At 38.5% G+C, this 16,026-nt stretch overlaps 4 protein-coding genes across 4 annotated transcripts; 1 reads left to right on the top strand and 3 right to left on the bottom strand.

Annotated features, from left to right (window-relative positions):
- Positions 1-577: 577 nt before the first annotated feature.
- Positions 578-5,132, bottom strand: LOC112463539 (serine/threonine-protein phosphatase alpha-2 isoform). Its single transcript, XM_025029977.1, has 5 exons — positions 4,891-5,132; positions 3,973-4,104; positions 3,618-3,848; positions 3,182-3,510; positions 578-3,076 (listed from the first exon to the last, which is right to left on the bottom strand). The coding sequence occupies exons 1-5, from the start codon at positions 4,943-4,945 to the stop codon at positions 2,837-2,839; spliced, it is 987 nt and encodes a 328-aa protein (XP_024885745.1). The 5' UTR covers positions 4,946-5,132; the 3' UTR covers positions 578-2,836.
- Positions 5,133-5,669: 537 nt separating this feature from the next.
- On the top strand, positions 5,670-8,244 carry LOC112463540 (ran-specific GTPase-activating protein-like). Its single transcript, XM_025029978.1, has 4 exons — positions 5,670-5,887; positions 6,693-6,859; positions 6,971-7,257; positions 7,387-8,244. Exons 1-4 carry the CDS (start codon positions 5,873-5,875, stop codon positions 7,707-7,709), a joined length of 792 nt encoding a protein of 263 aa, XP_024885746.1. The 5' UTR covers positions 5,670-5,872; the 3' UTR covers positions 7,710-8,244.
- Positions 8,245-9,020: 776 nt separating this feature from the next.
- On the bottom strand, positions 9,021-11,915 carry LOC112463535 (endoplasmic reticulum resident protein 29). The gene is made up of 3 exons (XM_025029971.1): positions 11,083-11,915; positions 9,575-9,973; positions 9,021-9,439 (listed from the first exon to the last, which is right to left on the bottom strand). Exons 1-3 carry the CDS (start codon positions 11,218-11,220, stop codon positions 9,200-9,202), a joined length of 777 nt encoding a protein of 258 aa, XP_024885739.1. The 5' UTR covers positions 11,221-11,915; the 3' UTR covers positions 9,021-9,199.
- Positions 11,916-12,211: 296 nt separating this feature from the next.
- LOC112463525 (retinoblastoma-binding protein 5 homolog) lies at positions 12,212-14,849 on the bottom strand. Its single transcript, XM_025029957.1, has 7 exons — positions 14,765-14,849; positions 14,644-14,669; positions 14,388-14,560; positions 13,967-14,195; positions 13,155-13,610; positions 12,622-13,030; positions 12,212-12,463 (listed from the first exon to the last, which is right to left on the bottom strand). The coding sequence occupies exons 1-7, from the start codon at positions 14,781-14,783 to the stop codon at positions 12,378-12,380; spliced, it is 1,398 nt and encodes a 465-aa protein (XP_024885725.1). The 5' UTR covers positions 14,784-14,849; the 3' UTR covers positions 12,212-12,377.
- Between the last annotated feature and the right edge of the window lie 1,177 nt (positions 14,850-16,026).

Here is a 16,026-nt window from a genome sequence, read left to right as displayed (position 1 = left end):
TCGCGCGTTGTGTGAAGCGAAGCGCTTCGACTTTCGACTCTGACTTGTCCCGCACGCGCGTGAGCGGTGAGGTCTCGTATCTCGCGATACTTGTTACTTGACACCTTGGTAAGAAACAATTTCGCTCGTGCAAGAAACAGCGCTTTTGGCGGACTCGGCTCTCGGCTTTCCTGCGGCATGCGCGCGCGTCGACTGATGTCGATTCTTCACACATGCAACTCGACATAACTAATTAATAGAATACAATACTATCTACGTAATTGTTAATAACACTTACACGAGAATGATTATCGATAAGTAGAATAATTAATCTAATTTTTAATTATTTAGAAAAGTAAATAAATCGAAAATCCTTGGCCGGCTCGTTATGATTTTATTTTTGGCTTGATTTACGGTTTGTATACCTATGATACAATCACATCTCGCGCGTGAAATAAAGAGCTGCAATCGATGTGTATACTTTTTATACATGCTTTGGATATCAATGGAAAGTTGAATAAGATACGTCGCCCATGTGTCGATCGTACGTAGATCTGATTATTTTAATCACGATATACTATACTCTATCCTTCTCCTTTTTTCTTTTCTTTCTTTTTTTTTAACTTTCTTCCCTCTCCCGCTTTCTCGCTTCGGCATATGCGTATAATACGTTCCATTTTGAAAAGTACTACGTACCTAGACTCTATAGACATCTTACTGTTGCTGATCAACGGTTCTAACAACGTTCACCGCGTACCGTAAATTGAAGTTGAACTCTCTGGACGTACAAACGATGACGAAAGTGCGTCGCTAAGGAGCTTAATAAGACGAAGAGATAACGATTGGTGTTATTGTTTAGCCCTTGTACAAACATACGTGTCTCCCCGAATGTGACATAGGTAAAAATATTACATCTGCCGGAACCATCGAGTCTAACGACCTATCTATAAACATAACAAGATTAATAACAAAACTTGAAGAGCTACACTCCAAATTTTATACATATAGATACAGACGTATACCTTTGACGAACGTATACGCGTACAGGTGTAAAGAATAAATGAATGTGTCACGAGAGCGTATGCGTAGTATCATATACTTATATAAGGTAGTACCTGTGTTATGCGTTCGATAGATACATATGAGGTATTCGTGATGGGCAAGATCGAGAGTGACACGTCACGTGCAAAGTTACTTGCTCCTCAAAGGAGGAAAGGATAGATTTTGGAACGAGTAAAACTCGTGATTCGCATATTAGAAATAGTCGGTTGCGTCGGGATGATGGATGCGATACATCGACTTGTGTAAGAAATATGATGGATGTTTTTATGTGAATTTTATTTATAAAAAAGAAATTAATGTACAAGTATGAAGAAAGGAAGTTGAACATGATCGGTCTCAAGATCCCGTACTAAGATCCTCGCGTCGTAGTTTCTCGTAGCTATCGAATTTTTCTTCTGTATTATCGAGGATTAATCTGTGGATTGACTAATAGGGTTGCCAAAGATTGGGATGAACGGGGAACCGAATAAAATGAGAACATAGTAGGGGGGAGCATGGGGGCGAGGGAAGGGGAGGGGGAGGAAGATGATACTAACAGTAGTACGGCGTCGTCCTGTTAACAGGACTGTCTCGATCGGGAAATGAAATGTCCCCCGACCGCAAAAGGCTTCTTCCTTTTCGTATTATTTCGAAAATTAGAATCGCCTATCATCAATGACATTAGTGTGACATCAATCGTTATACGATGCGCGTTCGCGTGTGCTAATTTACATCACATGATTAATATCTTCCCACGTTCATATACGGACATTGTAGCATCGTTGGACGTAATCCAGAGAAGCCTTGCCACCATAATAACCGCGATACAAATATTCCTGTTCTTCGCAGGACAATATATAATGTGCATATTAGTATTTCGTTAACGCTTCTCTTAAAACACTCTAACGGACACTTGCTCTTAAAACAAAATCTTGTTTCTCTTTCTCTCTCTCTCTCTCTCTCTCTACTGTTTCTCTCTGTATTTCACACACATATATAAATGTATATTTATAAAAGTAGGTATGACGTAATAGATGTCGTTTATAAATTTGTGCAACTTACAGAAGTATCAAGCTATAAATACCTATTATATTTTAGGGAATTAAGTTTAGATGATCGCTAGTTCATTATTTGTGTATCGATATCTTTGCTGACAGCATACTTACATAATGAAACGAAGCGAGAACGCTATGTACGTGCGTGTGAATGTGTGTGTGTGTGTAAAACACTATTATCATGTCAATTTTTCTTACGGTGTAAAGTGATCAAAAGAGGTCGCGTCTTTTCTCGAGTAATCAGATATTTGCGAGACTAGTGAGTGTAAATGCAAATGACGAACAAGTTACAAGATGCAGATGTTACGATCGATGAATGGGAAAGACGACGTACAGTGAAAGTGCCTATCTTTCTCTCTACTTTTTACTTTTCGCACGTGTTAAGAATGTCGTAAGACCACGTAAAATTCTCTCTAATCTTATGATTGACCGATTGGTTTTATCACTACTATTTTGTTTTATACGGTAACACGTTTAGCTACGCACTATCACTTACTACTTTTGATAAACTCTGTGAAAAGCAACGCCTCTCCGGATTTTCTGATAGATGTATTCCCGACTTTTTGTAGTTACCTCCACAGGCTTCGTAGTCAATCAAAAATAATAATATAATTATAATAATAATTATTATAACTCATATCTCTCTCTCTCTCTCTCTCTCTCACACACAAGGTCTTAGTGTCTTGATAGATGGTGGGTCGGCGGGCGATAGCAGTTGTAAGATTCTAAGCGTCGCATTCGAAAAGATAAACCTAAGGATTTCACTTCTTCTTATTTTTGTTGTTCGCGCCCCGCGGTGGCGTCACAGGCCGTCCAGCATTCAGACCACCGTAAGTGAATTTCCTCTTGTCGGCCGGTTTCAAAATTTGGAAACTGCACATGAGAGTCTCGTCCACCGACATCATGGCACCTGCATTGTCAAACTCGCCGCAGTAGTTCGGAGCCGAGAACAGGGTCACTAACTGCCGTTTGGCAAAGAATTCGTAACCATCTTCCACCACCTGAAGAATAATTTTTCGATTCAAGATGCATCAAGATCTCGTAAAAATAAAAAAAAATGGAAAAAAAGAACAAGTATCGAATATACACATTTGAAATGATTTTACCTGATGCGCACGGCATATAAGATCGAAATCATGTTTGTGTAAAAACTTGGCAACGACTTCTGCGCCGAAAGTGAACGATACCCCACGGTCGTTTTCTCCCCAACCCATAGTATCTTTATCGGGATCAGACCACAATAAATCACAGAGCAATCCCTGATCAGGTACATCCGTTGGTCGCATGATACGTCTGATCTGCTCCATGCTTTGCAGATCCGGACTCAAGCCTCCATGGCAGCAAAATATCTTTTCGTCCACTATCGCGGCAACGGGTAGACAATTGAAGCAATCGGTAAACGTTTTCCATAGCTTAATGTTGTAACGACGTTTACCTGAAACATACGTTTAGTGGTTAAAGTGGAGGGATAAGCCACGAACCGTATAATTATCTGTAAAAAGAATATCACAATAGAGATATCACACGTCTTCACGCACTCACATTCATCGTAAAATCCATATATCCTGTTAATGGACGCGCATTCGTGATTTCCTCTTAACAAGAAAAAATTTTCTGGGTATTTGATCTTATAGGCAAGAAGGAGACAGATAGTCTCCAATGACTGTTTCCCTCTATCGACGTAATCTCCTAAGAAAAGATAGTTACTTTCGGGAGGAAAGCCACCGTACTCGAATAATCGCAACAAGTCATAGTATTGTCCGTGAATATCACCTTAAGAAAAAAAGGTTGATTATTAAATGAGGTCAATATTATATTAGTTAAATATGTCATGTCAAGTTATACAATATCAAATAGATGTAACTTTTCTTGGAATTTTTGTGCACGATTTGCTTACCACATATTTTCAACGGTGCTTCAAGTTCTAAAAGGATGGGTTGCGATAGAAAAATTTCACGTGACTTAAGACACAGTCCTCTAATCTCTACCTCTGTCAACTGAACATTCTTGCCTGGTCGCGCTCCTCGTACTAAAGAACAATGGAAAAACAATCTTAGTAACGGTAATATCGGTAAAATCATTAACATTATAACCAACATAAATTTTATTCCTCAAGTCTTTTGCAATGTAATTATCAAAATATTTTAATTAAAAAATACAGAAAATATATCGATATTAAGAGAGTATCTGCTTTTAGTTTTGCTCTGTATTTGCATATATTAGCACAGCATTGCAAATATCATCTGAAATATAATATAGAAATAGAGATGTTTTTTTCTCTCTCTCTATCTCTCTCGTTCGTTCTCCACGAGGCTAAACGTCTCTCGCGACACGAATGGACGGATCACGGACCTCGCCCAGAATCGTGGTGACCAGCAGTGACGCGTATGTGCGGCGTCAAACGCGCGTTTTCGCATAAACAAACTACGGCGCGTGCCGTCCAGTGGCGAGAGTTGATCGGAATGCGATCATCATTTTCGAGGACATTGCGTAACGACGACGGGAACGAGATAATGGTCGGGACGGTGTTTCGATATGCCCTTGAGAGAGAGAGGGGGGGAGAGAGAGAGAGAGAGAGAGAGAGAGAGAGAGAGAGAGGCCGGGTCAGGACGGGCGTCGTCGTGGCACGTCCGAGAGCGTAGCAAGAAATTGCGAGTGCGAAGACTGCGAAGGAAACGCGCGGGTGTGACGGGGGCGACGGGCGAGTCGAGAGCAAGGCGATGTTCGCCGCGTCGCGTCGCCATCCCCCCATCCGCCCCTCCCCTGCCGCTTTTCGCTCCGTCGCGACCAGTGTACGGCGATCGACCAGTTTTACCTTCCAAGAGCCGAGCTATGATGTTGTCGATATTCAATTTGTCGGTCTCAGCCATCGAGCCGGGGTCTCGTGCGCGTCCCGAGCTTCACACGGGGCACTTTACTACCAGGGATGATGGTCGGTCTACCGAAATTACTCGCTTACGTGCCGCACGACACGGGATCGCGCTCGCGGCTTCGCACAAGTTACTCGCAATCGCAATGGCCGTCCGGATACTCCGGATAACCGCGCACTCCACTCTCCACTCCCTTCCGCCTCTCTAGTCTCTTCTCCTCTCCTCTCCCCTCACCGCTCCCCTACGATGTCTACGACCCCTTCCCGTACGCGTCTACTCGCAATACTCGTTTCTTCGATCCTCGATCCCTCGAACATGCGCGTCACGTATACTCCCTACAGTCCCTGCTCTTACCAGTCCCTAGACTCCCTAGTAGGGAGTCAATGGGCGATGGGCGCGTTCAGCAGACACAACTGTTGAGTTCGTCTTATCAACACTCTGCATTGATTGGTTGGTTCTAAAAGTAAGAGCCACGCACGTTCGACCGCTACTGAGCAGCTTGGTCTGCTGAACGCGCCAATGACAGTCAATGAGCGGCGGCCATTCGGCCCATTCGGCCAATCTTAAAATAGGGAAAATGCATTCGATATGTCTCTCGCGATATGACTTTACAATGAAGAAGATAGATCGATAGAGGATAGACGAGGAAATCGATTGTCGACGTCACGGAGATATCTGCCAAGACTCCGAACCACCTCCGAACCCGAACTGCCGAACGGTACGGAAAGTGGAAACTACGGAACGACACGATCATACGCGCGTGTCGGTGTCGGTGATATATATCGTATTCATCTTATATCATCTCATCATCTCGTATCTCGTCTCGTATAGCATAGCAAATAGCACGAGCTCTTTAGCTAACAAGCTGACGCTGGCTAACGCCGATTGACGCGTGACGCGTGACGCCGATAGAAGACAATAGAGAAGATGCCGGAGACCGTGGTACGTGTATCGAGAATCTTGACAAAATCTTTCTTTTCCTCTTTCATGTTTCTTGATCCAACGTAGTACATAGATCGCTTGATTACGTACTGATTAAAATTGCGTCGTGAACCATAGGTTATGTTTATTATTTCGTATTCAAAATTAAACGTGAACGCGTCCGAGATAGATACCGCGTGTCTTCTTCGACTAGGGTTTATTCTTTTTTAATCTCAATTTTCTTACAGTTTCCTCTCTCGCGTATATGTATATTTATTTAGAAGCAAACGACGCGTAATTGATTACGTGTCTCTATATTTTTAAGGGTATATAATTATTTAGAAAAACTTACACAGCTTGAATATCCTTGATCTCGTCACATAGATCTTGACATTACAGAAGGTTAATTCCTGTGAGTAAAACACACTTTGAATCAGGTGGCGGTTTCTTATAGTTGGTGAGATAAGTTAAAGATATATATATATATATATATATATATATATACATGATAAAAGTGTATGAATGAGACGTGTTGTAAATACGTGTGTACTGTCTATATATACACATACATCAGCAACGTACTTCCCTTAGTGCCGATACAAACTTATATTTCTCATTGTCAGTTATATTTCTTAGTCACATATTTCTTTATAACTTGAAATATCTCAGGACGTATAAGAGACAGCCGCCTGATTTAAAGCAAGTTTTACTCAGGACATAGGAAACCCTCTATAACATATATCAAGGTCAAGGATATTCGTACTCTGTAAGTTCTAAATAATTGCCTAGTGTTACTTGGTTGTTTTTTTTTTTTTTTTTTTTTCAGCTAAACGGTGATCATATTGACGTGAAAGGTGCCACCTGTAAGCCTCAAGACAAAGAGAATACTGACGAAGAGAATACTGAAAATGACGTGCATTTTGTACCTATAATTTCATTACCCTTGATAGAAGTATCCAACAATGAAGAAGACGAGACAGAGATGTTAAAGCTGTAAGTTATACCCGTTGGTTAGGTGCTGAATAATTCCTGGATATTTATTAAGGATCTCAAGGGATTGTAAGAATAAATATACTTATGCGTATTCTTTCTGTGGATGTTTAGACGGGCAAAGTTGTATCGTTACGATACGTCGAATAATCCTGCGGAATGGAAGGAACGTGGCACAGGAGAGGTAAAACTGCTAAGACACAATATAAAAAATACAGTCAGAGTAGTCATGCGTCGAGACAAGACTCTCAAGATCTGTGCGAATCATTTTATCACTCCATGGATGGAATTGAAACCAAATTGCGGCAGCGATAGAGCATGGGTTTGGAGCGTTCTTGCCGATTATGCTGACGAACAACTCAAACCAGAATTACTCGCGATACGTTTTGCAAATGCTGAAAGTAAGTTCTCGCGTGCCGAAATACGTGTTTTATGTGCACATGGGTATTGCGTATATGTTAAGCGTTAAGCATAATGAAAAGCGATAGCGTATTCTCTGCACTGTTTCTCACTTTTGTTGTTTGCGATAGACGCGTCGATGTGGAAGGATGTGTTTGAGACGGCTAAGAAGATTGTAGGGTCTAAATGTGAGATTTATGCTGGCAAAAGCACGTCAGAGCAAAAGCGCGCTGAAAGTGACAGCGAATCCAGCAGCGATGTAAGTTACAGCGAAAGTACTGATAACGAGGACCAAACGAAATCGTTCAAGCGGAAGACTGAAGACTGTGACGCGCGTTCTCAGCAGAAGGATATTAAGAAAGAGACAATGGAAGAGAAAGATGTGGTAACGAGCGAAGAGACAATACGCAACGAAATCACAAAGTTAAAAGTGAAAAACGAAGGTGAGAAGTAATGCGTATGTATATTCAATGACACGAATATATATATATATATATATATTATATATATTCGAGACAGAGTTTATCAAAAGGCACATTCTGACATTACGCGCGCAGACATATATTACACATGCCATTGTTTCATTATTTGAGGCGTAAACGTGCATAGATACATTTTTAGCAATAATATTATGGGAAAGCTTATTAAATTTTGTTCCAAGCGTGTGAAAACTGTATCTACCATGAACATATTATCTGTGATTTTTTTAAAACGACGTAAATCTGATATGAACGTGCATTTGTACCGAAAGGAATGTATGTGAGGGATGTATGTTGACTCTCTCTTTGCCGAGAAACGAATAAATACAACGACACGTGTACGAACAAAAGTCTCTCGAATTTTAATTTGTTCATTATTTCACAAAAATGATGCATTATATCACATGTTTTTTGATAGGTTTTTTAAATGCGTGCGCGTTATGTTTTCCTTGATTAAGAAGAGTAAATAGCACGTTGTGAAAGAGTACATAATAATCGATATAAACGTGATCTCAACCTGCCTTTACTTTATTTAGATGTAACGTCTTAATCCACACAACCTGTGACAACCTTCCATTTTCTTAGACAATATTTTTAATTAATTTTAATTGTCTACTGCTATTTTGTGCAATAGACACGAGAGATTTATTTAACACATTCTCTGCCTATCTATTGGATCCGTACAATTTGACATTTTCCATCAATTTCTAAATTATTGTATGACCCAAATATGATTAATTATATATCGCTCTCTCTCTCTCTCTCTCTCTCTCTCTCTCTCTCTCTCTCTCTCTCTCCCTCCCTCCCTCCCTCTCTCTCTCTCTCTCTCTCTATGTATATATGATATATAAGATTATACAGAGTGTTCCATTTTTATCTTTCCACGCACGTATCTCCCAAACGAGAGACACGTTTGCGTGGAAAGTTTAAAATGGGACATCCTGTATATATATATGATTACTTATATATATTAAAACAAAAGAACGTAAAAGGACGTGAACACGTATCACGTGTTTTTACTCGGTAGATCGGTTGCTTTATAACTTTATAAGTACTTGTGTTATATGTTGTGTATAGAAAAATGAAATGTTTAAAGTGTTAAGAAAGAAAAAAGAAAAAGATTGCGTGAAATATGCATGACGCGCAAATAACGTTGGGTATTTCGCGTTTGTAGAGTAGAAAAAGCAAGAGAAATACTTACGTAAAGAGGAATGAAACTCTGAGGAAAATAATTTCAAGTAATGTGGGGTATCTTTTAAATATAGACACAAGAGCGTCTGAGTGTGTACCTTGTAGGGTCCTGTTTTTATAGCCACTTGTATAAAACTTGTTTGACGGATGAAATAATCCAAGTCATCCAAGATACGCGCGACACACTCGGACTAACGATAACGACTTGGTTGCTCTAGATGTTACACTTCGTGTTAGTTATTATTATCATTAATAAATCGAGATTCGAGCCTATCTATAGCTCATCCCTCGCTGAAAAAGATTGCAAGATGTTTCGTCTCTCTTCCATCGTACGCTTCTTTTGATCGGACAGTTTCCCTCTATAAAGAAGTCCCTGTACCCGTGTCTCTTCCGTTTGTACAAACACGTCTCCCCGCTCGAGGATCTTCTCCATAGTCTTGACGTAAATTTTTGCTGCCTCTCGTTGTTCTTCCGGTAAAGTCTCTTCAAAGATTCTTGCCTTTTTCAATATTTCCTGGGGAAAAAGAATAAATATGTGCCTCATATAGAGAAAGTGCTTGTTATTAAGCATAGTTATTTTTGAGCATAATCCAATGAAACGTAGATTGTTTTGGTGAACTTTTCTCAAGTCCTTTCGTGCGTCCTTTACCTGCCTGTCCTGCTCTCCCGCGGCTTTGAATTCTTCGGCTAGCCTATCCAACCGTTCCACGCATCCCGGTAGGCCTAAGTATACTCTCGATCGGGATCTGATAAATCGCTTCAAGTATTCGCCCGTAAAATCGGAATCCCTCTCGGGAGTGAATCTGATTGGTGTCGATTTGCCCTGTACAAATAATAAAACTACCGGGAAGTCGTCCTTCTTAATGTTGTAGCGTTGCGCCAGGTCGGAGTTATCCTTATTGCCAAAGTCCTTGACGCCCACTGTGGCTATCAGGAGATCTTGCGAATCTTTGGTATCGGCCGCTACGGTCGCGTATTGCTCGTGCTTGCCACCGTACGGAAATGCGACATCGAATTTAACGAGTGCTGCCTTAAACCTCGGGATAACCTGCGAGAAAAACGTTTTTCGTCACATTTTGGACACATATATAACTCTGTCAAGTTCTATACGCTATATCTATATATTATATATAATCAAAAATGAGCAAGAATACGCTAATAGTTGAATCGTTTTATTTTACGTTTTACATTTACATCCTGGGAACTGGGAACTGGGAACTGGGAACCGTCCCATTGACCACACAATTTTTTTTTTTTTACTTGAAAAAGTAGAATCTCTAAAAAAATCTTAACAAGAGTATATTTAAAAAAGATTCTTGTATATTGCACGTAACACACTGTAAAACATGTAACATTGTATCTAAACATTTTTTAAGTATCTCTTATATCGAAAGCAAATATAGTATATGGAATAACAGTTTTTCAATTTTTTACGTGTAGTCATAAAATGAAATGGTAAATTGAAAAATATCAGACTAATTTAGCTTCCAAATTCGACTTTATCAATCACATCCTATACTACATCTATAATATTGCATTCACAATCATAATTATTTGTGCATATAGTTATTTAAAATAGCAGAAATTTTATATTAAAGAATTTTATATCAAAGAGAGACGAAAGAGAGAGAGACAGAGAGACACATGTCAACATTCAGTCAATTCACTGGAGTTTGATAGGGTCGATATCTTTGTCATAAATATAAAGAATAGTTATATGAATGTTAAAGTACGTTGTCAATAGTAATGGAACTCGCTAACGTGGCTGATGGTAACCATAGTAACTATGAATGAAAATAGTGAAAATTGATCGTACTCTCTCTCTCTCTCTCTCTCTTTCCCGGTTTCTTAATTCTTTAATTATATCTTTCTCAAGTACATACGTAATATAGATACATATACAATACTTATGAGCATAGATATAAAATGCATGCTATAATAATATGCTAAATGCTAAAGATGCTACTTAAATTATATGCCGCAAGACTGTGTCAAGTTATAAAATAAAGTTTTTAATACTATAGGTACTATAGTTATAATATTGTATTAATCATTAATTTTATTCATTTAACTTCTGAGATTCTGCTGATGAGAAGAAAATTTCCATATTAAATCTCATCATCTTTATAGTCTTTCACGTTTTTCACACTTTCGTACCTTGTCGAACGAATACGAATCCAAGGGCACGCATCCTTTGCAATCATCACCGACGGTAAAATGCGAAGCAGCGATGACGATCAGGACGAGGATGAGCACGAGATTCGATCGAATCATGATAGGTAAGACGCGCGACATTTGTGTGCGACTACTCGATTTTCATCCGTCTACTCGAAACTCGACGTAATCACGTAACCACTCCGTTCTTGTCGTCGTCTAATCTTCCTCGTACTTGTGCTCGTACTTTCGCACACCCGCGGGTGACACTCGCAAAAGGGTGACGCGTGACGCGCGCGTGTAACACCTAACACGTGAAGCAGCAACGTGTCCGGTCCGGTCCGGTGTCAGTTCAACGAACCGGCTTGAAGCTTCGTCCGCTTCGTGAGCTTCGTCTCACACGCAGTTTGTCCCGATCGTAGTCAGAGAGAGTCCGATGAAAACTACAAACGCGCTAGTTCAAGTGCGTCAAGAAACAGGAATGGAATGGAAAATCTCCTACGTGTCCTTATATATTTTTGCATATACGATCGATCCTTTCTACTCTAACGATAACATCTTCTGTCTGGACTAAAGTTTATTCAAGTCAGCTGTTTCTTCTCTAGGTTCTCCTTCCTTTCCAGTTCTCCCACTACTCGCATTTGCCGCGTGACAACGTGACCGCATGTATGTATGTACATATGTACGTACACTTTACGCATGTGCCACTGAACTGACTGAACAAGAATATAGGGATCAAGGGAAAGAACCTTAGGGAAAACGCCAACGGTCCTCACGAGTCTGGAGAAATCGACGGTCGATTATTGTATATTAAAATTGATACACCCACAAGTGTTTGAAAAAAGTAATACAAATTTTATAAGAAATAGATTTAAAAAATTAAAAGATTTATATATTAATATACACGTGCAAAAAAGAAAATATTCTTTCTAATACTATGTCGTTTCTAAATTGAAAAAACTGATATCTCCTTTATCGCATGCAACACAGAGCTATATAGTTGATTCATTTTTCATTTTAACACGTACAGTGGTTGTATGACTTTTTTTCATGTAAAAGAAATTACTTAAGTTACAGAGATTATTCCTATGTAATAATAATATTTTTGGCGACGGTAAAATTGTCATCTTTCAAGATTTAAGATTCCAAATTTATGATTTCTAGTTGAAATCGCATTACGTTTATCATACATTTGAATTTTTATCAAAACGTATCGAACGTGCCAAACATTTTTCATCATATTATAAATAACAAATTAATTTTTTTTATCGTTACCAATATCTCTCTCACATACTAAATCATTTTCCCTTTTTGTGCTCTAATCTTGGTCTTCCCTTCTTCGTAGTCGGCTTATCCTTTCCTTTATTTAGCAAGGGATGAGTTTCTGCAAAATTTCATTGTTAATTTAGCGGAATACCGGTATAAAAATTATATATCAGCCACCGCGCGACTGCTCGTGTGTGGCTGACAGAAACATAATTATTCCAAGATAAAATTAAGCTGTGCGAGCATAATTATTTTACACGCAGGTGAGATCCATACCATCGATCGGTGCCCCCTGTAAATCTATATCGTGTGAACGATGTTTCTTTATTGGCGGTTCGTGTGGCGTTACTTGATTATCCTCCGAATCTTCCACATCTGGAGATATAGGTAGAAACTGAAGAGAGCCGATATCTTCAGTCTCCTCGTCGGAGCTGCAAAATGCAGCAACTCTGTCAATTGATGCAACGTCGACATCTATTTCCTCATCCTGAGCTTCTTCTCCTTGTACGACAGACTTATCTTCGTCGCTCAAATCAAATTCACTTTCCCTTTCCTCGTATTCAACATTTTCATCCAACTCTTTGAAATCCGGCGCGAACGCAGACCAATTCTCTACCTGATTTTGTGCCCAAATAGAAACTACGCCTGATGATATGGATGCGATTATCGGCCTCACTGGATGCCACTGGCGAACGAGGAGGGAGAAATACAAGCGTGTGTGCATCATACGAACAATTTTTTATCACGTTACATTTTATAGCCAAAGAGATTTATATGGTATATGGTACGTATAAAATCACGTTTCTTACCACAACGTCGAGTAAAAGCTCGCCTTTGGTCCCATGTAAAATTTTCACCAAGTTTCCGATACTCTTTTCCCATACGTATAACGCATGTTGTCTCGCTGACCCAGCGCACACGTATTCACCATCCCCCGAGAAGCAACATTTTTTCCACATTGTTTTGTTTACAAGATCTTGCAGTTTTTGTATCGGCTCGGGTTCGCCATCCTTGCCACACGCTAATATTTCGGTACTGTCATATACGCGAATTACTCTATCAGCGGTATTGACCAGAAAACAGGAGCCTCGTCGTGCAAACTCTATGCTTTTTACCGCTGTATTACTAGCAGTACCTTGCGTTATTTTGTAAGAGGCTTTTACACTTAGCGTCTCAGCATCAAGAACTAAAACTCTACCACGAGCATTTCCTGTATACACGTAATCTCCGCGTCGGTCGAATGACGCTACTATATTTAAATCACTCTGAAATTATAACAATGTTATTTTTACCAACGCCGTACTCTCTCTCTCATGTTGTATCGCTATTAATTTCACGTAATAGCAATATTTTAGAATATATTTTTAAAAGTTGTATTCTTATACACGAGGATACACAAAAGAGACTCGACTGGTAACGTGTTTGTATATGTTTTCGATACGAATATTTGCTAATAAAAATTGATTTTATCAACATAACACTTGAGATATTTACTCGTGTCACGTTTCGCAAATGTTATATATACACATGTACAAGTGTATGGCACTTGATAGTGGCCGTAGTATGTCGTTATATACGAATAATGTTAATATCAAACGGTATGTATTATATTATTACATACGTCTTCATCAAGTGGTATAACTCTATGTGTTCCTTCGACATCGACCATGACGGCGGCATGGCGCATTGGGCATACCAAAAATTTGTTGAGATTTCTCGGGTGAAACTGTACTTTTAATATTGGAGAAGGGAATCTATATTTCTGATCACATTCTCCAGATAAAACGTCCCATATACATACATTATTGTCTGTGGATGCACTTAATAATTTATGACCATTTCTAGACCAACTAAAAGATACAGTTACATTAGTATTTTCGTTCCTCCAAACTGTTCCTTTTCGTTATATTATCTTCTAAACCACGTATTCTCTCTATTTAAACTACTATACATATGTACAACGTTTACAAAACTATAAATAAACCGTACACAACCTCTGTTTTATCTTAGTCTAGAAAATGTCAACGTTTCAACGAACTCACCTCAATGAACATACCGGATGTACATGAGCACTAATAATTTTAGCGATACCTCGAGTCAGAAAATCCCAAATAACGATTCTTCCATCGTTGCAGCCCACAGCAAGTAATGTCCCTCTTTTATTAAATGTACAGGTTACAGCAAGGGATATACAATCTAATGTGCCATCAAATTCCTAGTACGTTTTAAATCTATTAAAAATCTTTATATATCTAATTATTTCATTAATAAAATCACAGTTTGACATTGTAAACATACTTCTGGGTAATTTTGACCAAATGACTCTGTAAAAAAAATATATATATATTAATGTATACGTGTTGAAGGATAACTAATTTTATTATCATTATGCGCAAATATCTCATAACTATTTATTTACCTAACAGTTCCAAGTTCATCTCTGCAAAATCGATTTGTTTTGTTTTTTATGGTTAGGTTATCCACGCTATGTTATCAGCTAATGGAGCATTTACATGCTCCACGACGACCACGACCGATTCTGGTATTATTTAATACGAGAACGTCTAGGGACTTGTCCAGCCAACAATACTTTTGTTTCTAGGAAACATCTCTTCTAATTGGTCGCGTTCAGCAGACCAAGCCGCTCAGTAGCGGTCGAACGTGATTGGCTCTTACTTTTAGAACCAACCAATCGACGCAGAGTGTTGATAAGACGAACTCAACAGTTGTGTCTGCCGAACGCGCCCATTGGTTATTGAATGTACTTTGTACATATGTACATACATACATACATAAATCGGGAGAGGGAGGGGATATCATAAAATGATCTTTTTGATTAAAGATTTTTTAACATTACATGACATAAATAAACTTTATTGACTTTTAATACATAAGATACAGATAACCATTAGAAAATATATAAAAGTTCTTTTTATATATATAATTCTACGTCTTTAATTTCAATTTATAGACCGCGCATTTTCTTATTGCTATTTGAGATTATATTCAATAGTCGATATACCGAGTTTAGTTTTCATCTTTATATTTCGTCTAAAATGCAATATTCAAGTACTACATGTTATATAACTTTTTTTTTAAATTATACTATGTTTTATTATCAATGGCACTCGTTTATTTGCCACTTCCATCGACATGTCATTCGCTTGTACTGCTCCAATATATACCTGAGAATAGATATTTTATAATCTACAATCCATTGCACCTAATAACGTTTACACGCTAAAATATTTGAATTCATTATAATTTTATTGTAAAGAATATACGATATTTTTTAATATATCTAATAAAATAACGCAACAAAAATCACAAGTGTCGTCCTATGATTTTTAACGTATAATAACAATTTATTTGAGAGCAGAAAAAAGGAATATTAGATTAGAACGATTTTGCTTACTTCTCAGCTGCACACGCTCCCATCCAATCGGACATATCAATCATCATATGGGACACGCGTTCTAAATATTGCTTTATGCACAGCATACGTACATCTTCCGAGTAGCATTGAAACGGTGTATAATACGTTTCGTGTAAAATCATAATATTGCTACAACTTTCAATTTCTTTACCAAATATTTGCCACACCTGAAGAAGAAACGTATTGTTGCTACGTGAAGAAACATTTGATTATTTGCACTTAATATTTATTATTATACTTTCTAG

This window comes from Temnothorax curvispinosus, unplaced genomic scaffold, assembly GCF_003070985.1.
Source record: "Temnothorax curvispinosus isolate PA1 unplaced genomic scaffold, ASM307098v1 QBEX01013419.1, whole genome shotgun sequence".
In the NCBI taxonomy this organism is placed as follows: domain Eukaryota; kingdom Metazoa; phylum Arthropoda; class Insecta; order Hymenoptera; family Formicidae; genus Temnothorax; species Temnothorax curvispinosus.
This window is presented reverse-complemented; position numbering and strand designations above follow the sequence as displayed.